At 41.4% G+C, this 21,645-nt stretch overlaps 1 protein-coding gene across 1 annotated transcript in view; it reads left to right on the top strand.

The window, feature by feature from the left end:
• SCN11A (sodium voltage-gated channel alpha subunit 11) overlaps positions 1–21,645 on the top strand; it is an 80,990-nt gene that overhangs the window by 5,614 nt on the left and 53,731 nt on the right. The window contains exons 2-7 of the mRNA XM_081823002.1: positions 3,487–3,797; positions 6,447–6,565; positions 7,820–7,921; positions 15,101–15,229; positions 16,693–16,796; positions 21,298–21,471. Coding sequence (XP_081679128.1) covers positions 3,525–3,797; positions 6,447–6,565; positions 7,820–7,921; positions 15,101–15,229; positions 16,693–16,796; positions 21,298–21,471 — 901 coding nt within the window. The 5' untranslated portion in view covers positions 3,487–3,524. The remainder of the gene's footprint in view (positions 1–3,486; positions 3,798–6,446; positions 6,566–7,819; positions 7,922–15,100; positions 15,230–16,692; positions 16,797–21,297; positions 21,472–21,645) is intronic.

Genomic DNA, 21,645 nt, shown 5'->3' with positions numbered 1-21,645 from the left:
CTTTGCTTTGCAAAAGCTTTTTATCTTGATGAAGTCCCAATAGTTCATTTTTGCCCTTGCTTCCCTTGCCTTTGGCGATGTTTCTAGGAAGAAGTTGCTTCGGCTGAGGTCAAAGAGGTTGCTGCCTGTGTTCTCCTTTAGGATTTTGGGGGCTCTCTGACTTCTAATTCTAGTTGGATCAATTGCTTTTTTAAGCTGATTGTAGTGCAGTTACCTGGAATTTTTTTATTGCACTCTTGGGTTAGGTACACTATGTTTTGGATTTCAAGCATCCACCACTTTTTGGCTTCTCTTTTCATTGTTTGGGAGCATATACTCAAATAATTTTGTTGTAAAAAGTCATTCAGTGTCTGAAAAATTTGCCATCATACTTGATTATTAGTGAAGCTTGGGAAAGAATTGTACGTTAGCCAATTTAATTCTTCAACCAATTTTCCATGCAATGCAATCCATTTTCTGTGCAGAAAAATTTTTCAGAATTAAATATATGAGGTATAAATTTCACAATGATGATTTGAATCATTCCAAATTTTTACCAATTATACTATATTGATTTTTATTAATTTAATTAATTTTGCATGCACAGCCTGTATTTCTATAGTCCAGTTATCCTGAGTCTGCTTTTATTAAAAATATTTGATTCTTTCATCAATTTTTTCAGTTATTAAGAAAATTTTACTGCATGTGATTTTATTTTGTCAGATTTATTTGAGTTGATATTTTTATAAAGTCCTCTTATTCCCGGGTCAATTTTTGTAGTTTTCAATGTCAACTTTAACACGTGGTTCTTTAGCTATTTCAGCATTTATAACAAATTTTAATGTGCACAGTTTCTGGGGTTCTCAATTTTATTTTGTGTTACTTATTTCATCAAGCCTCTTTTCTACTAGAGACTGAGCAAAATATCCCCAGGGTCAGAACAACAGGGGCAGAGTGTCCAGTTTCTTCTTTAATAGTCTCCTTATTATGATAGCAGCCCTGTACTGGATTCCTTGCTATAACTTAGCATAAGGTCTGGTTTTTGCCATCCAGGGTCTTTCTCGGCTCATCTATTTTCTAGGATCACCTAACATTCATATACTGTTGACTGCAGAGGACTCCATCCCTGTCTCAAATGTCTTTCATGAGCTCTAGAACCAAATACAGTAGAGTCTCATTATATTTCCACTTCATTAATACCAATTCAATCATATATGTTTATGAGAGAGAGGGGAGTGGAATGGAAGGGAGGAGGAGTGGAAGGGTGGGAAGAGAGAGAGAGTAATTTAAGAGGGTGGCCAATTCCATCACCCAGCACATTCATAAAGAGCTTGACCCTGAATGAATGGAACAGAATCTAGATTCCCTATGTCATTTCAGTTGATATATGACTCACACTATGGGCATCACATTACCCTTAGTATGTTAAAGACACATATGTTGCCTTTATCATGGCCCTTAAACACAATCTGACCAATTTGTGGATTAACTGAAGAAAGGGTAACCGGTTCTAGCACCAGAAGAAGAATTGGCCGTATTGACCTTGTTGACCACTGAGTTGGGGTGCCTCATCAGTATGGTGCCTTCCTGAGGGATTTTCAAGAGAAGTCTATGTTGTTGTTTTTTTTTAATATGCTTTTTTCAGAGGCTAACGTGTAAGCTATGATTGCTCTGTATTCAAATGCCTCTTGGTTCTCTTCACTTGCAGGTTCCACAAACAGCTTCAATTCCATCTGTTTTAAATTCAGTTTATTCCCCCAAAACTTCTTCTTTCCCTAGTGCTCACTGTCTGAGTGAGCGGCACTGTGTTGACCCAGCTGCCCAAGCCAGGAACTTCAGCTCCTTCCTGTCCCTCAAATCTCTCCCTCCCCATAAAGCACTGGTCAGGGCTATTTCTTAAGTGACTATCAGATCTACCCACTCCATTAGGTCATCCTTAGTGGTTATGATTGTTGCAACAATCTCTGTAGTTCCAGCTCCTCACCTCTTTCAGCCCCTCGTCCCAAGTCCTATCCATTCTCATCAGTAAGAGGGATATTTTTTAAAAACCTGATAGTGTTACTCCTCTGTAACAACAACAACAACAACAACAACAACAGCAACAACCCACTCTTTAGCAACTCCCCATCACCCTCAGGGTGAAATCCATGATATTTACTAAGGATTATAGGGCCCCACATGCTCTCTCAATGCTGACTGGAACCTTATCTGGCCATCCATCCCACAGAATCTCCATCCGTGGCACACAGAACCTGCTGACAGACACCATGTTCTTTTTCACTCATGGGTCCCTGTACATGCTGTTTGTTTCTCCTACCACATTCTAATGTCCTCCCTTTTTCTTGTCTATGTCTTACATCCCCTTCAGGTCTCAACTGGGACATTAAAGCTTTGGCAGATCATCCCTGATTCCCCAAGACTGGTTAGACACCTATCCCATGCACAAACATAGCACCCTCTACTTCTCCCTATATTAGCATCTGTCTTACTCTGTTGTAATTTCCTGTCTTTTATCTGTCTTCACCCCTACGACACCAGGGCAGCATAACTTGTAGGACCAGGAGGAGGGGCTGTTGTTTCTTCTCCATTAGTGCCTAGCAGTGTTCCTAGAACAGACACTGAGCACATGGGTTGCTGAATGAACAAACCAATGCTATGTTGGATTACCCATTGTAATTCTCTGGAGTGCCTTGGGAATCAATATTAGATTGGCATTCAGGTATATAAGAAAGGAAGAGGATGCTTGGCATGGGGAGTAAAGGCATTTAACCTGAGCACTACTGCATTTTCTCAGAGCCTACTTTTAAACTTGAGGTTGTAGAGGAAGTCCTTGTAGAAAGGGCTGTCAGGGATAGGGGTCAGTACAGCTATTAGCCCATGGCAGAATGACCCTGTTAGCTTTGGCAAATCCTTTCTGCTTTCTTGGGGTCTCATTTCTGCCAGATCAGGGTCTCAGAAGTAAGAAAGTTGGCATAGAATCATAGGTATTAGTGTAAATGTTTGTGCCTGTGTGTATAGCCTCTTTGTTTCCATTCCATCACATTGTAAGAACTTTGCTGACCAAACAGTGAGAAGACGCATGCACTTACAGTTTTGATTTTGCAACCCATAGCTATGTCCCAATTAATTCCCTATTCTTTCTGCTCCTGTTCACACTACAGCCACTGGGCCACCATCTGCAGGCCCCACTTCAGTAGTTCGGTGGGTTCAGTCTTACTGTCTTGCTCAGTGCTTGGGTCTCAGTTTTAGAGACTGGGCTTCTTCTGCCCATTTTTCCTGAACTTAACTTACCATTTACACCCAGGTCCTACAAGAATGATGGCCTCCTTTGGTTTTCCCTGTGCCCCAAATTCCTGCTGTATTTACAATGGTGGTCACCTCTTCTGACCTGCTCCACAGCCAATGAGCTTCCAAGCCCCCTCACTTCACTTAATTCTTATAGTCCCCCATGACCTCATCCTTGGAAAGTGGAATTCCAGGGCAGGCTGTGTGATTTCTACCTTTCAGAGCTCTCTGAGGATCTACTGCTTATCTCTGTCTCGAGGATGAAAATGGATGACAGGTGCTACCCAGTGATCTTTCCAGATGAGCGGAATTTCCGTCCCTTCACTTCTGACACTCTGGCTACAATTGAGAAGAGGATTGCCATCCAAAAGGAGAAAAAGAAGTGCAAAGACCAGACAGCAGCAGAACCCCAGCCTCGACCTCAGCTTGACCTAAAGGTCTCCAGGAAGTTGCCCAAACTCTATGGTGACATTCCCCATGAGCTGATAGCAAGGCCCCTGGAAGACTTGGACCCATTCTACAAAAATCATAAGGTAGTTGAATGAGGTCTGGGGTGTTCTAACCATGCAGTTATAATGGCTATTATAAGAATCTCCAAACACTGATCTTGGAGTTTGCAGGGATGTCTGTCCTTCTCCTTTGCTACCACTGTTTAACCTACTTGAATATAGTTCTTGTAGGGAAATTCTAGTGAAAGTTCCTTAAAGGGGCTCCTGAGTGAGGAACTGTGAGCTCTGGGCTCTTCTGATGGCTTTTTGAAAGCCTGGGGCAGTGAGGACAGTACTCCCCTTTCAGGAAATCTCAGAAGACCTTACCATCATCATCTCACTATGTGATCCAGCAGAGAATGGAAAACTTACCTCACCAGACTGAGTTCAGAAGGAAGGAAATTTGGGCAGAAATATGAGCCACTGAGACCATTTTCTACTGGCAACCATAAGAAATTGATCTCTCCAGAGAAATGTTGCCTGGTATGTTCTTGTATTAGGACAGACCTAGGATTACCAGGCCAAATGGGAACTATGTGTATAAAGGAAAGTGGGGTGTGAGTGGGAAAAACAAGAAAGGGGTGAGAGATGAGGGAACAAAAACAGTCCAGTATTTCTCCTTCTTATGCCCCAGAATTCCAGGGCCTTCTTGGAGACAGAGTTGTTAACTGTGAGTTAACTGCTGGAGGTCTTCTGCCTCAAGGCTGGAGCAGGCAGCAGCTTGGTGTGCTGCAGACAGTCCTGGGAAGATAGGTTCTGTTCTAGAATCATCTCTTCTTAGCTTGGGCTCTCCCTTTAAATCAGAAGACATGATACTCTTTTAGAGTTCTGCACACTCATGACCCCATGTGGCTGGTACTCTCAGTAGTCATGTGAGATATATGTGGTAGTTACCACTCCACCCCGCAGATGAGGAATCCAACGACTAGATGGGGAAGTGGATTGGGCCAGGCCAAACAACCAGTAAGGAATGGAGTTGTGACTCAAACCCACGGGCTCCTTCTGTAGTCTAAGGCTACTTCCTATCTTTAGAAATTTCCATTTTGAAGAGCTACAGAGAAAGGGGTGGATTCAGCAAACAGACAGAAGGAGCTGGTACCTATCATTTTAATAATTAAAACCCTGGTGAGTATAGTTAAATACACCATTAGTTGAAATATTTAAAGCAGTCAGAGATAGCATTAATAAAATATCAAGGGGCACAGAGGCAGAGCCATATCATGCCACCTATTAATCTGGGTGATCCACCTCAAGGAGAGATTTGCTTTCTGCCCTAAAATTGTCTTTCTATCCAAAGGAAAGGCCCAGAATCCCTAAAGTGGGTCTTGGGCTCCTGAGCTCATAGCTTTCAAAGAACTCTGTGGCCCATTTCCTTTTGTTATAGAGGCAACAGAAAATATCCTACTCCATTTTTTCCTGCAGCCAGATGGCCAGCAGACAAGTAAGTTCCAGCAACACAACGAAGGACGGTTGATGGTTGGCAGTGACTGAAGTTCTGGTACCTTAGCCAAGGCAGCATCCACCCTGCTATATTGGGCCTGGGTGATAAGGCCTGTCTTTTCTGTATAAGAACATACTGTATTACATGTCAAGTAGTACTTTTGCAAATCTTAAAGGAGCAGAGACATGGGGAAACAGGAATGACCCTCATTCTGTGAAGGCTTTTGTAACTAAAACCTTAGGGACATATAAGGGGACAGCCAGATTACAGCTAAATGGAAAAAAGGAGGTCTGGGAGTTGATGTTAGAAGCCTGTGAATGATGGGTTGTTGTCCAGGGGCCGCTTCCTTCCCAAAGCCCAGGAAGACCTACTAGGAAGAAATGGGTGCAGGTATGGTATTCTTCAGTGGAGCAGGGTGGGCATTTTGGATGGGACAGGATACCATTTAGCAGATCTGTCCCGGGTTTGGCATCCCTAGAACTACTCAATAAAGGCCAGTAGGGCCTCCAGTAATTGTGACAGACAATCAAAAACACCCACATGCATTTCCAGATGCCTTCTGTAGGGCCTCTCCCACCAGCTGGGAACCACAGGCAGATTTGCCTGAATGTCTGTGGGAACAGGAGAACAAGTCTGGGAAACTTGATGACTTTTTTGTTGATGATCCTCAAGGTTAGAATTGATTGATAGACTATCTCATGTAGAACTGCTCAGGTACAACAATATGGACTCTCTAGGTCCCTGACTATTCTAAGATTTGTTACGAAGTTTTCATTTGTAATCAAAATAATTTAAAATAATCTGCTGAATGTGAATGTTCAGTACTACTTCCATCTCTCCAAGTTCCCTTCTAGTTCTTATCGCCATAGACACATACCATGGAGTACAATATGAAGGGTTTTGCTTGCCCCGGTTACTAGTCTCCACCCTTGTTTATCTGCAGGGTCTATATGCTCCATTTCTGGAGCCTCCAGAGTATTACACTGGGTAAACAGTCCACAGCCCAGTACTTATCTTGGGACTCTGAGACCTAGGCCACATGGTAGATCTGTTGGTGTCCAGAGTCACAGTGTAGGCTGGTCAGAAAGTATCAGACTTCAGAATGACAGCACTCCAATTAGAAACTGGCATGATCATAATAAAACAAGCCACACCTCAATCTGTGGTTCCACTGAATTTTCTCTAAATGAACTCATGAGAAATATTGTTTTGTCACTACATGTAATTCTTGTTGTGTTTGTTTGTTTTTGCAGACATTTATGGTGTTGAACAAAAAGAGAACAATCTACCGCTTTAGTGCCAAGCGTGCCTTGTTCATTTTTGGGCCTTTCAATCCAATCCGAAGTTTAGCCATCAAAATCTCGGTCCATTCATATCTTTTCATTGCATCTTTTACTAAGTCCAGGTCATGTGAAAAGTGCAAGAGCCCCAGCTTGTTCACATGCTGGTTGAGTGGAAGTAGCTCATTCTTGGATCAAATACTGGCTGAGTGCCTACTGCTGCATGGCGGGGGCTGTGCTGGTGCTGTGTGTGAACAAGACTTAGCCCCCGCTCTAGGATCCTGTGGCCCCAGAAGGAGACAGGCCCAAAAGGCAGGCGATTTCGTTAGTGAGATGGGCAGTTTGGGAGTGGTAGTTGTGCTTTGGAGGCATCCAGGATGACTTCCTGGAGAAAGGATCATCTAAGTTGAGACCCAAACAAAGTTGCAAACTGTCAACCTGTGCTCTTTATTTAGCCGCTAAATGTGTTGTGTTGGATCTAACAGTGTTTAAAACTTTATGGAAACACCCTATAATGTTAAAAGTCCAGATTTCCAACATCTTTTGAAGATGGAACCTCTATAAAGTCTAGGCCTGCATTCCTACCTGGCAAAAATCGGTGTAGTAAGGAACCACTGTCTCTTTCAGCTCTGCTTCACCACATCTCCACCCCTCTCTGTGACCCAGCATCTGCCCATTTCACCCATTTAAATGACTCCCCAAACTCTTAAGACTTTGAGTTTCCAAACTCAGTCTTAAAGAGTAAAGACAGGCAGCATTCCTGATGTGTGCAGCAGGGAGTGGTGACACCAGGCAGTTTTAGACTGGGACAGGTGAGAAAGACATAGACTGGTAGACATAATGAAGTACTGGGGGCATGGGAAGGAATAACCATTCAGGTTGTATTCCCTAGAAGCAGAGCCTGAGATGGGGATTCTTATTTAAGTGATTTAGTTGAGGAGTGCTCTCTGGAGAAGGAAAGAGGGAAGCAGGATGGAGCAGAAAGAGGAGGCTAGTAAGAACGGGGTCTCAGCTGATCCCACATCAGCTTGAGCCCACCGGGAGCTCTGGAGCACTAATTATGTCACAGAGCTGCCCCCCTGGAAGCAAGGGGCCAGCTTTTTCTAAGTCTCAGGCAGTCAGACATGAGGAAGGGGGTTGTAGCCCTCCAGGTGAGGAGGCTGCCATTCGGCTGAGGACAGTTCTTCAGAGGAGGGGACAGCTATGAGTTGTTCTTCGCCAACACTCACAGTAAGCAGACAGGTGCACCTGCAGAAAAGGAGACCTGGAGGTATGCCCACAGCCTTTACTATGACTGATGATATGTGCCACCCTGTAGTGTACCTGCCTTAACGGACAGCAGTCACAGTGTTCAGCATGTTCATCATCTGCACCGTCATCATCAACTGCGTGTTCATGGCCACTGCCTACGGGAAGGAAAACAGCAACATAGATACCGACAATGCTGAGTAAGTGTGTGTCCTGCACATGTCCGTCCTAAGGTTTTAAACAAATACACCTAAAAGACTTATAATTACATCAGAATTCAGATATATAGAGAAAGACAAACTCACCCATAATCCCAATTCCCCAACACAAATGCTGGCATATTTTTTATAATTGTTTTTAAAATTTTAAAATAATAAACAGCACACATACAAATTTTATGTTTAGCTTTTAAGTGGTTTTCTTTGTGTTTACATAGTCTTTATAGGAATCTACTTTTATGATTATATAATATTTTATCAGGTGAATAAACAATAATTTACTTAACCATTCTAGTATTTTACTACTATAAATATTACAACAGGCAACATTTTTGCATATAACTACTTTTTAAAAATTACCATTTCCTTAGGATAGTCTTAGAAATGGGTTTGCTGGATTAGAAGGTACATTTAATGCTTGAAAAATATATGTTGACAAAATATTTTCCAAAATGTTTGGAAAAGTTATTAATTTATAGAGTTGAAAATATTTACATTTCCTTAATTTCTGGATGGGTTGGACTTTTTTGTTTTAGTTTGTGAATTGTGTATTCCCATTTTTCCCCATGTATCATTTTTGCTTTTATCCTGGTAAGTTTGAGTGAGTTCTTTGTATAATTAAAATATTAACTTTTTGTAATTTTTAGTTGGCTATTCAGACATACAAGTTAATTTTTCAACTTAGAAAGTTCTGTATTTTAATAAATATTCTCTTATATATTGTCTTAGTTTTTCTAACTTAACGTATTTACTGCTTTAGTCTTTCAGGAATATATTGAATAATAAATTGACAGAATAATAAGAGATCTTATTTTATCTCTTATTTTAATAAGAGATCTCTTATTTGGATCACATATTTAACTATGTGATAGAAACCACCACAATCAACATTACAGAACATTCCAGACACCCTAGAAGTTTCCTCATGCCTCTTGGCATGTAAATCCCCTCACCCCAACTCCCAACGCAAGGCTTGATCTGCTTTCTGTCACCCTAGGCTAGTCTTGCCTTTTCTAGAATTTCATATAATGGACTCATATGGTGTATATACCATACTTTCATGTCTGGTTTCTTCCACTTAGCATGTTTTGAGATGCATCCATGCTCTTGTCTATATCACTAGCTTTTCCTCTCTTTGTTGTTGAGTTGTATTCCTTTGTATGGGTATACCACAATTTGTTTACCCATTCACCTATTGATGGACATGTGGGTTGTTTCTAGGTTTTGGTTATTATGAACAAACTTGCTATGAACATTTCTGTATAAAAGTCTTTTTGTGGATATATGTTTGCATTTCCCTTGGATAAATACCTAGGAGTGGAATTGCTGTGTGTTATATGATAAGTATATGAGTAACTTTGTAAGAAACTGCCAAACTTTTCCAAAGCGGCTGCACTGTTTCATATTTCTGCCAGCAATATATGAAGGTTTCAAAGTCTTTATTAATATCATCCTTCAATTTACTTTGAGTTTAATTTGCTCTTCTATTTCTAGCTTCTTAAGGTAGAAACTTAATTGGTTTGAGATCTTTCTTCTTTTCTTGTACAAATTTCCATCCATGCACTGCTAAAGCTTCATCTCACAGATATTGTTACATTGTGTTTTTATTCCCTTTTGGTTAAACATATTCCCTACTTCTTCTTGTGATTTCTTCTTTGTCCCATGTGTTATTCAGAAGTGTTGTTTTTTATTTCCAAATATTTTATATTTTTCTAGTTGTCTTATTGTTAATGATTTCCAATTTAATTTAGTTGTAGAGAATATACTCTGTAAGATTTCAATCTTTTGAAATTAGGAGAAACTTATTTTATGGTTCTACCCTGGGAAATGTTTCACATGCACTTGAAAGAATGTGGGTTCTGCAGTTGTTTGGTATGATATTCTGAAAATGGTCAGTTAGGTTAAGATGGTTGATAGTGTCATTTAGATTTTATCCTTTTATCATTTCTGTTAGTACTTCTATGAATTACTGAGAGGCTTGAAGTCTCCATCTATGATTTGTGAATTTGTCTATTACCCCTTTCTTTTTGGCAAGTTTTGCTTCGTGTATTTTTGCAGCACTATTATTAGGCACGTACAGATTTATGGTTATTATATCTTCCTGATGTATGCATTCTTTTATCATTATGAAATGTCTTTCTTTATCTCTAGTATCATTCCTTTTAGTATTTGTTTTGTCTGAGATTACCATAGCTACTCCAGCTTTCTTAGGCTCATTGTTTGTGTGGCATATCTTTTGCCATCCTTTTACTCTCAACACTTTTTTGTATTAATAGTGTATTGTATTTTTGTATGTTAGTGTTTTTGTAGTAATAGTGTATCTTTTGTATTAATAGTGTATCTTTTCTAAAGAGCACATAGTTGGTTCTTGTTTATTATGTGGTCTATTTTTCAATCTTTGCCTTTTGATGGAATATTTATTTCATTTGCATTTAATATAATTATGAATATGCTTGAATTCAGGTCTGCTGTTTTTCTATCCATTTTCTGTTGATCTCATCTGTTTTTTGTTCCTTTGCTCTTCTGCTGTTCTTTCATTCCTGCCTTCTTTTTTGTTAATCAGGTATGTGTAGTACTTCATTTTAATTCCCTGCTGTGTTTTTTGTTTTGTTTTGTTTTATTTTTAGCTTTCCTTCTTTGCATTACTTTTAGGTGATTGCTTCTTCTCTGTTGCTAAGTGGGACTTGGGATCTAGTTAAGGCCAGTGAGTTCAGGGCTGTGCCTTGGAACAAGGGGCGTGGACACCCCCGGGGAATAGAAACCATCCTGGCAATATCACTGGGGAAAATTGTCTCCCCTCTAGAGAGTTGGCTATTCCACGTAAGGAGCTAACTGATAGTACAGGGGCTGCTCATTGTTTACTGCAGTGTCTCTGGAAGCCTTTGTAGTCAACCAAGTGAGATCTATGGAGGAGGCAGATCAAGGAATGGGGATTGCTCCCATAGCAGTGGTCTGCCTGGCCAGCACTTCTGGTAAGATGCAATGAGTTTTCTTTTTCTATTAATGGAAAGCAGTAGCCCAATTGGATGCTAATCTGCTCAAAGGCCATTTTCATTACTAAAAGACCCATAAGGCAGAGATATGGAAGGACCCTTGTCTAGGCTGTAGGGAAGATGCTGCTGTCCCCTGGTGGCATTTGGACTGGCAATGGATTCATGAAAGTGGGGGTGGGAGAAGGCTGTTGAAAATGGTTTTATAAAAGAAGGCATGTAGCAGATTCAGCTCAGGTCATGATCCTGGAGTTCCGGGATCGAGTCCCGCATCGGGCTCCCTGCTCGGCAGGGAGTCTGCTTCTCCCTCTGACCCTCCTCCCTCTCATGCTCTCTGTGTCTCATTCTCTCTCTCACAAATAAAAAAAAAAAAAAAAAAAAGAAGGCATGTAGCAGAGTTGTTAGGCCCATGGGGGGAGAGTTTTAGTTTTGTCAGTGTCCTTTGGTTAGAAAACTTTTAAATGGGAAATTGATTCTAAGCTGATAGTTTTCAGAGAATGAATGCCAAAGTGCCCTAGGATCAGGTCATGGTGTTCTGTTAACCTACCTGGACACCACCCATGGCCCTGACTGGATACCCTAACCATGCTTGAACTGACAGTGACACACTCCAGAGGGCCTTATTTGCCTGGTGGGTTGGGGTTTCCCCATCATGGAGCTCCCAAGCCCTGTTCCCGGTGGTGGACATGGCTCTACTCCATATCATATGTCATGTTGGACTGCCTGTCCCTCTATTGGCCAGGCTTCTGCTGGAAAAGAGAGAATGAGGGGGGTAGGAGGTGGGAGGCCGGGTGGTCAGGCAGAAATGGCAGCCAGAGGCTGTTGCCTCAATTGTCTGAGATCTAGATGGAGACTTGCAAAATCCCACAAATCTGTAATTACAGCCTTTTTCCAAAATACCCTTAACTTTGTAAATTATACCTGAGTTTCAGGGCCGACATGAATTAATTAATCTGCTGTGTTCATTTGTCACCTAAAAGGTGATCAGCTTTAACAAAAAGACTGAAGCAGAGAGCCACTCATAACCATTTCTCCCTTGGATTTGGTTACTTTGGATTTTTCAAGTTCCCAAGACCTTAGTTCTTTAGGCTTGTGGGCTGACAGTGGCTGGATATTCTACCAGAAAAGGTCCACTTCTTTTACTGTGAAATGACAAATTGTTTAGATTGTTTGAACTGATTGTTTCTGTCCCTAAAGGGGAACCTGTGTGTGGTGTGTGTGTGTGTGTGTGTGTGTGTGTACAGAACCAACATTTTTGACAGCTTGGGATTATAACAAGAGAGATGGAATATTGTGGGGTTTTGTTGTTGTTGTTTATTTGCTTATTTTGTTTGTTTTTGAAGGAGGAAGGGGCAGAAGGGAAATAAATTAGAGGATAGATCATGATGAAAGACTCAAGGAAGAGAATGGAAATAGGTTTTTCTTTTTAATTGTGGTAAAATACAGGTTACAAAAAATTTACCATCTTAACCATTTTTAAGTGGTATTAAGTATATTCACAGAGTTGTGCAACCAATTAACCACCATCCATCTCCAGAATTCTTTCCATTTTGCAAAACTGAAACTCTGTGCCCATTGGACACTAATGCCCCTCCAATCCCTGGCAACCACCATTCTACGTTGGGTTGCTATGTATTTGATTGCTCTAGGTGCCTCATTTAAGTGGAATCATACAGTATTTGTCTTTTTGTGACATCCCTTAGCAGAATGACTTCAAGGTTCATCTATGTTGTAGCATGTGTCAGGATTTCCTTCCTTTTTAAGGCTGAGTAAGTCTAGTTACCATACAAAATTCTTACAATATTATTTTTTTTAAAGATTTTATTTATTTATTTGAGAGAGAGAGAATGAGAGACAGAGAGCACGAGAGGGAAGAGGGTCAGAGGGAGAAGCAGACCCCCCACTGAGCAGGGAGCCAGATGTGGGACTCAATCCCGGGACTCCAGGATCATGACCTGAGCCGAAGGCAGTCGCTTAACCAGCTGAGCCACCCAGGCGCCCCAAAATTCTTACAATATTATTGACTGTATTCCCTATGCTGTACATTACATCCCCATGTCTTATTTATTTTATAACTGAAGGATTGCATCTCTTAATCCCCTTCACCTATTTCATCCATCCCCCATCTCCCATCCCCCTCCCCTCTGGCAACCATCAGTTTGTTCTCTGTTTCTAGGCGTCTGTTTTGTTTTGTTTGTTTTGCCTTTTAGATTCCACATATAAGTGAAATCATACAGTATTTGTCTTTCTCTGTCTGACTAATTTTACTTAGCATAATACCCTCTGGTCTATCTTTGTTGTCATGAATGGCAAGATTTCATTCTTTTTTATGGTGGAGTAATATTCCATTGTGCATATATACCACATCTTCTTATCCATTTATCTATTGATGGACACTTAGATTGCTTCCATATGTTGGCTATTGTAAATAATGCTGCATTAACATAGCAGTATGTGTGTCTTTTCAAATTAATGCTTTCGTTTTCTTTGGAAAACGTTTCCAGAAGTGGAATTGCTGGATCATATGGTACTTCTATTTTAATTTTTAAAGGAACCTCTATACTGTTTTCCATTGTGGCTGAAGCAATTTACATTCCCATTAACAGTGCACAAGGGTTCCCTTTTCTTTGCATCCTTGCCAACATTTGCTTCTTGTCTTTTTGATAATATTCATTGTGATAAATGTGAGGTGATATCTCACTGTGGTCTTGATTTGCATTTTCTTCATTATTAGTGACCTTAAGTGTCTTTTCATATGCCTGTTGGCCATCTGTATATCTTCTCTGGAAAACTATCTATTTGGGTTTTCTGCTCATTTTTAATAAGATTGTTTGCTTGATATTGAGTTGTATGAGTTTTTTATATATTTTGGGTATTATCCCATAGGGGGCTATGGGATATAGCATTTGCAAATATCTTCTCCGTTTAGTAGGTTGCCTTTTCATTTTGTTGATGGTTTCCTTTGCTGTGCAAAAGCTTTTCACTTTGATGTAGTTCCATTTGTTTATTTTTGCTTTTGTTGTCCTTGTCTGGGGAGACAGATCCAAACAAATACTGCTAAGACCAATGTCAAAGAGCTTACTGCCTAAGTTTTCATCTAGGAATTTTATGGTTTTGGTTCTTACATTTAAGTCTTTAATCCATTTTAAGTTTATTTTTGTATACGGTGTAGTTTTTGTTGTTGCTGTTAAGTTGTATATTCTGGGTATTTACATGATTTGCAAATATTTTCTTCTAGAAGTTGTATAGTTTCTGCTCTTGCACTTAGCTATTTAATCCATTTTGAGTTAATTTTTGTACATGGTATAAGGTAGGGGTCCAACTTTATTTTTTTGCATGTGGATATTGAGCTTTCCCGCTACCATTTGTTGAAAAGACTGTCCTTTTTCCACTGAATAGTCTTGGCATCTTTTTTGAAAATCATTTAGCCATATATGTTAGGACTTATTTCTGGGCTTTCTGTTCTAGTCCAGTGGTCTATATGTCTTTCTTTATACCAGCTCCACACTGTTTTGATTACTTTAGCTTTATGGTAAGTTTTGATATAAGAAAGTATGAGACCTCCAACTTTTTCTTTTTCAAGATTGTTTTAGCTATTCAGGGTCCCTTGAAATTCCATATGAATTTCAGGATAGATGTTTTTATTTCTGCAAAGAATATCAATGGGATTTTAATAGGGATTGCACTGAATCTGTAGATGACTTTGAATAGTACAAACATCTTACTAGTATTATGTCTTCCTATCCATGAACATGGGATATGGAAAGATCCAGTTTTTAGCCTTATCATTTATTCTCTTTGTTCCTTTGCCATCATCCACTTCTGTACATCAAAGTGACAATTCTAGAATAGTGGTGACAAAATAGCGCTGACAGCCCCCAGTCCTAAGGTCCCATGTTGGCTAAAACAACTCTCAAGAATATGGTTGTAGAGCTAGGCATTGAAGAGCAGCTTTACAATTTTATCTGTGGGCCTGTTTCTCAGAAATTCTAACTACTAGAACTTGCTTAAGGAACCTACCACTCTGAACTCTGGTTTGCTGAAAATCAGAATGTTAAATGTCACATTGAAATGGAATAAAACTGCATAAAGGCCAGATAAGACAGATGGGCTCCCTGCTTTTCACATCACTTATCATGTTCCTTCTTGTTCTGAATGATTTGCTTTATAGGTATGTCTTCACTGGGATTTATATTTTTGAAGCTTTGATAAAAATATTGGCAAGAGGTTTTATTCTGGATGAGTTTTCTTTTCTTCGAGATCCATGGAACTGGCTGGACTCCGTTGTCATTGTAACAGCGTAAGAATGTCAAAGATGTTTATTGAGGAAACTCAGGGTGGGCTTTGTGTGGGTCTACGTGAGTAATTGTGTCCTAATAATGCTTAGAGCTCTGAGTACAGTGTTGGTTGGCCCTGAACAGCACCATGCAGCTGATTGGCCAGAGACCTCCAGCATGAATTCATTTCTAGGCCACATTCATGCTCTCATTCTTTCAGACATTCACTTCCCAAACACTGGCCTATTATGGGCCAAGTTCTGTGCAAGATACAGGGGTTGTGATAATGAAAACAAAACAAAACAAACAGACATGGTTCTCACCCTCTTGAAACTCACAGTCCAGATGGGAAGAGAGAAAATTAACAACCATCACAATCTGGTAGGGTGAGTGTTAGGACAGGAATTGGGCATATATTGGGCTGTCAGAACGTGTAGGAGGAACCACAGAGTCTTAAAAATCTTTGGCTACTGCAAACTCTCAAGGAGTTTTTTTTTTTTTTTCATTTTCTCCTAGGAATTTTATAGATTTGGCTCTTAAGGTTAAGTCCATGGTCCATTTCGAGTTAATTATTATGTATATTGTATATGACATGAGGTGAGAGTTGAAGTTCTTCTTGAAGGAAAGGACATCAGTTTGGCATCTGAATGATGAAACAGAGTCAGCAAAATAAAGAACAAGAAGAGTAATGGTCCACTGCCAGCACAATAATAATAAACCTCACATTACTTACTTTGTGCCAGTCATTGTTTTAAGCACTTTGCACGTTTTCCTATTTAATATTCACGAAAGCCCTTTGAAGTAGATGCTATTAATAGCAGAGTTTTACACTTGAAATTCAATGATTGGGTGCTCCTAGCTATTGAAAAGTGGTGTGGTGCCGTGATGAGGGCTCTGGAGTCAGACTGCCTGGGTTTCTTCCGGGCTTGGCCACATAGTGAGACCTTAGGGAAGTGCACTGGGCCTGGAACTGCGTAGTCAGTAAGTGTTTCAATTGATTTCTATTATCAATGGATGTAGCCACAACTGCATACTATTTCAAGGAATCCTCATCTATGTCCAAATATAAAAATGAGGGGGCGCCTCGGTTTCTCAGTCGTTAAGCATCTGCCTTCGGCTCAGGTCATGGTCCCAGGGTCCTGGGATCGAGCCCCGTGTTGGGCTCTCTGCTCAGCGGGAAGCCTGCTTCTTCCTCTCCCATTACCCCTGCTCGTGTTCCCTCTCTTGCTGTGTTTCTCTCTGTCAAATAAATAAAATCTTTAAAAAATATATATATAAAAATGAGCACAGCCTCCTGTGCAATCTGTAGTCCACAGCAATAGAGAATATTACCAGACCCCGAGATGAAGGTGAGGCTGAGAAGGTGAGGCCCCAGATTTCACCATGATAGACACAGGGCCCATGTTTATTTGTGGCCTTTGTGGAGATATACAGTGTGGCTGTAGGACTGAGTAGGCCCAGACTTTTCCTATGCTTTGTCTTATAGGTTTGCAACATACATACCAGAAGCCAGGGAAAGCATCTTCAGTCTGTCATCCCTGCGTACCTTCCGAGTGTTCAGAGCTTTGAAAGCAATTTCAGTGGTTTCAGGTAAGTCACTCTGATTTTCAACATTGCCTCTTAGCAGGAGGAATGTTCTTCTATATATAAAATTTCTCAAGATGTCATGTAAACCAAAACCAAACAAATTCTGCTTTACTCATTTATTTGATCATTCAATAAATGTGTATTTGAGCATATGTCTAGACACCATGCTAGCTGCTTGGGGTATATCATAACAGTGAGTGAACAGACAGAGGTCTCTGCCCTCATGGAGTTCACATTCTGGGTCAGGGTGGGGAGACAGACACTAAGCAATAACAATAATTAAGAGGTAATTATCTATCCTGTTTAGAAGGTGATGTGTGCCATGGAAAAATAAAAAGGAAAAGTAAACAACATGAGGGCTATTGGAAGTCACAGGGGTTCAGGGATGCAGGATGCAGTTTTCAATAGAGTACTCAGAATAGGTGTCCTTGGGGGATGGGAGATAGGAGAGGATTTGAAGGCAGTGAGGGAGTTTCATAAGCAGATATATGGCAGAGAGTGTTCTGCGCACAGGTGACAGCCAGTAGTGCAGGCTGAGGAATAGAAAGGATATAGGTGGGGCTGAGCAGACAGAGTGAGGGGCTGCGTGGTAGAAGTGGGACCGCATAAGTGAAGGGGAGGCACATAACCACTAGGAGGACTAGGGCTTTGCTCTGAGAAAATGGGGGCCACGTGAGGGCTTTGAGCAGAGGAGTCACATGATCTGGCAGGGGTTTTGTTTTGATTTGTTTTTATGGAAGTAGAGGTGACACACAATGTTACATTAGTTTCAGGTGTATAACATAGTGATTCCACAATTCTATAAATTATGCTGTGCTCACCACAACTGTAGCTCCCATCTGTCACCATGTGATGCTATTACAATACCATTGACTATGTTCCCTATGCTGTACCTTTCATCCCCATGACTTCTGAATTCCAAAACTGGAAGCCTGTGCCTCCCACTCCCCTTCACTCTTTTGTTCATGTCCCTCCTCCCATCCCCCTGGCAACCACCGGTTTGTTCTCTGTATTTATGAGTTTCCATTTTGTTTTGTTTGTTCATTTGTTTTGTTTTTGAGATTCCACATGTAAGTGAAATTATGCAGTATTTGTCTTTCTCTGTCTGACTTATTTCACTTAAGCATAATACCCTCTAAGTCTATCCATGTTGTTGCAAATGGCAATATCTCATTCTTTTTTATGGCTGAGTAATATTCCACTGTGTGTGTGTGTGTGTGTGTGTGTGTGTGTGTATGTGTCTGTGTGTCTGTGTGTCTGTGTGTATGTAAATATATACCACATCTTCTTTATCCATTCATCTAATCTGACAGGTTTTAAATGGACTACTCTGGCTGTTGCATGGAGAATAGAATGTGGGGGAGCAAAGGTGGAAGCAGAAAGATCAGATAGGAGGCATGGTGATCATCATGGAAATGTGCCACTCAGATCTCCTGCTGCAGGGAGCATAGCTGACTGATGATCCCAGCTGCCACATCTTTGGATTCACAACTGCATTCATGTTCATGCCAAGATCACACTTTCCCTGCATGTCAGGGGGACTAGTGCAGGCCCATTCCTAAAGGATAAAGTCCTAAAGGACTTTAGCTCAGGGGCTCCTCAGGAACCTGGTTGAGACTCTCTCACAGTGGCACTACAGTCTGAGGCTCTTCTTGTCCGGTCCTCCTTCCTTACCACTCTCCTTTCCCAGGTGTCAGCCCTGTGTCATAGTCTGATGCTCTCCCAGCCAGCTGTACTCGCTTCCCCTTCTTCACAGGCAGGTCATCCAACAGATCTCTTGCACTTCTGGTTCCAGTGGATCTGCTTCTCAGAGAACCCAAAATGACACAAGAGGCCACTGTCATAATCCAAGAAAAGAGATGGTTGTGCTCTCAGATCAGATGGTGGTAGAAGAATTGGTAGACAGTTGTCCGACTCTATGAATTTGAAGGTAGAAACAATAGGATTTCCTGATAGGCTGATTGTATGTGTGATGTGAGCAAAAGAAAAGAGTCAAGGATGAGTCAAGGTTTTTGGCCTGAGTGACTGGAAGGGTGGAGTCATCGTAGACTGACACAGGGAAGGCTGTGAGAGGAGCAGGTCTAGGGGTCAGATGAGGAGTTAGCTTTGGATGTGCTCTGTTTGAGATAGCTGTGAGACATCAAATGGAAGTATCAAGTAGGTAATGAGGTATACAAGTCTGGAGGTCCAGGCAGCAGCTTGGGCTGGAGATATCATTTTGGAAATCATGAGCCTATAGATGATACTTGGAGCCATGAAATCTGATAAGATCACCAAGAGAGTGAGCCTAGATGAAAAATAGAAGAGGGCCAAGGACTGAGTCCCAGGGCACTACCTTAAAGGTGAAGGGAGAAGGGGAGAAACCAGCAAAGGGGATGAGCAGGAGCCACCAGAAAGTAAGAGGGAAAGGTGGATCCTGGAAGCTATGTAAGGAAGGTGTTCTATGAATCAGGATGAAGCTAAGGATGGGTTGTGAATATGAACCAGAGTTTATAAAAAATGAGGTTATTATGGCATACCCTTCTCCTCTCCTTCCTTTTTCCTTTACATTAAAAAATCTTTACTAAAAGATATTCCCTCTCTGGAGTCCTTCACTCTCCCCTTCTTCTTCCCTTCCCTTCTAATCTCTTCTATCAATGCTTAGCTCCACTACCAAAACTCTAGGCAATTTGGATCCTTTCAAACAGAGGCAGTGGGTTATTTTTTGAAACCTCAGAAAAAAAACTACATAGTGATAAACTGGCAGCCAAGGACACTTTATGTAGAATTTGTCCCTTTCCTCTTTTCCTTTCTCTTTTGCAAGGTGGACCTTGGTTTTCCAGGTAAATTTAGGGCCTTTTTGCCTTGTGTTTCCAATGGGTAATATATACATCAGGCAGTCACTTAGCAGCTCTAGTGTTTCCTTCTTCATCTCTAAGCGGGTGAACATAGTCTCCATTTTGACCCATGAAACTCATAAGATCCTTGGATACTTTTTGGAAGTAAGGATGTGAGGTAGGATCATTTAAGGGACTTTGTAAAAATTATTCAGGAATCAGAGCCATCTTTCATCCAGATGCTCTTGCTTTGGAGAAGACTCAAGCATGCTGTTATAGATGAGAGTCCAGTGTAGATGAGGTTGAAGCATCTGCTTGTTTGGCTGCAGCTGGGGATACAGTGAATGTCCCAGCTTGTCCTGAAGCCTCCTCCTTATGTGGCATCACACTGTGGAAGGGTCATTTGCTGCATGGCCTCCCATTAGGTGTTGCTTTCTGTTCTCAAGTCTACCAGTCATGGTTTACACCAATTAGTTGAAACGTTGCCACTTTGTGCCATCTCACACATTGTAAGACATGTCTGGTTGTTTATCTCTCCAGCTGTGCTGAGAGCAGAGCCCCTGACTCAGTGGTGTACTGGAGCTGACTTGTTCTGGCTCCTCACCAGCAGATTGAGCATGTCCTTTTCCAGCTCTGCATCCAGGGATGTCATGTAGTTTAGCTTGAAACCAGCAGGGTGAGAGGGCTCTCTGGAGGGAGAAAAGGGATCTACACTACATAATTCAGCAAAGAAATCTGTAAATGCTATAGATAGGACTTTCTCTGCACACACACTCCTCCCCCACACAGAAAGCTGATTTATTTTTTTAAGACTTATTTATTTTAGAGAGAGAGAAAGAGCAGGGGTGGGGAGGAGCAGAGGGAGAGAGAGAGAGAATCCCAAGCAGACTCCGTGCTGAGTATAGAGCCCGACATGTGGCTTGATCTCATGACCCTCAGATCATGACCTGAGCAGAAATCAAGAGTCAGAGGCTTAACTGACTGCACCACCCCGGCACCCCCAGAAAGCTGGTTTTAAACATTTACCATTGTACCACAAGGTTATGTCTTTCTTATTTTGTATCTTGGCAGCCTAGCAGTGTGCCATGGACACAGTAGGAGCTTAGTAAATATTTCTTGAATTTTTAAAAAAAACCTATTATAAGTAGTAATCTGAGTTTTTTTTCCCTAGAATATTCTCATTATCTGGGTCCAGACAAAGCTCCTCCTTCTAGCTCCCTGCCCCCCAATTTAGCACTGTCTCATGGCACCTTGCATACCTTGTAGTAGGTGATGACTACTGAATGTTAAATACAGGTCTGTCTCCTCTAGGGTGGCCTCATTTTGGCCTTGGTGCTGCATGAAATCCTCAGCTGTGAGGTGTCTGTACAACTGTAATCAAGTTGTCTGTATGGGATGTTTCTACTCAAAGTCTTCTCACTAATTTTTCAGAGCAGCCCTGTGGCAGACACAGGGCAGGATGAAGAGGCTGAGCTCTAGACTGCTGGACTACTCAATGCCATACAACTTCTCAGGCAGAGTTAGAACCAGAACCCATGGCATCAGAATCCTAGGCCAGGCCAGTTTCTGATTCCAACCTGCAGCCGGGTGATATTTGAGGCCTTGGCTGTTCCCTTCCTGACCCTTGCCCTTGTCTGCTATGTGTGCAAGTGGGGGCTTCTCCCCACACCAGTCCTTCTCCTCCCCAGGTCTGAAGGTCATTGTTGGGGCCTTGCTGCGCTCTGTGAAGAAGCTTGTTGACGTGATGATCCTGACTCTCTTTTGCCTCAGCATCTTCGCCCTGGTAGGTCAGCAGCTCTTCATGGGAAGTCTGAACCAGAGATGTCTCCATAATGACTGTAGGAATATCGATAACCCTGATGGTAAATATTCCACCTTTCACATCTTGGTCCGTGCATGGTTAACTTTTATTGTCATCACTCATACTATCTATAGATCTGCATTACAGAGTCTCTTAGGAGCAAGGATGACTTCATCCATCCAGAGTTCTCATGCAGACAGATGCATTCTTAGAGCACTGCCTCGTTCTTTGGGTT

This window comes from Leptonychotes weddellii, chromosome 1 (genome assembly GCF_054177405.1).
Source record: "Leptonychotes weddellii isolate Sample4059 chromosome 1, ASM5417740v2, whole genome shotgun sequence".
NCBI classification, from domain to species: domain Eukaryota; kingdom Metazoa; phylum Chordata; class Mammalia; order Carnivora; family Phocidae; genus Leptonychotes; species Leptonychotes weddellii.
Note: the sequence above shows the minus strand (reverse complement) of the source record. Positions and strands in the feature narration are given on the sequence as shown.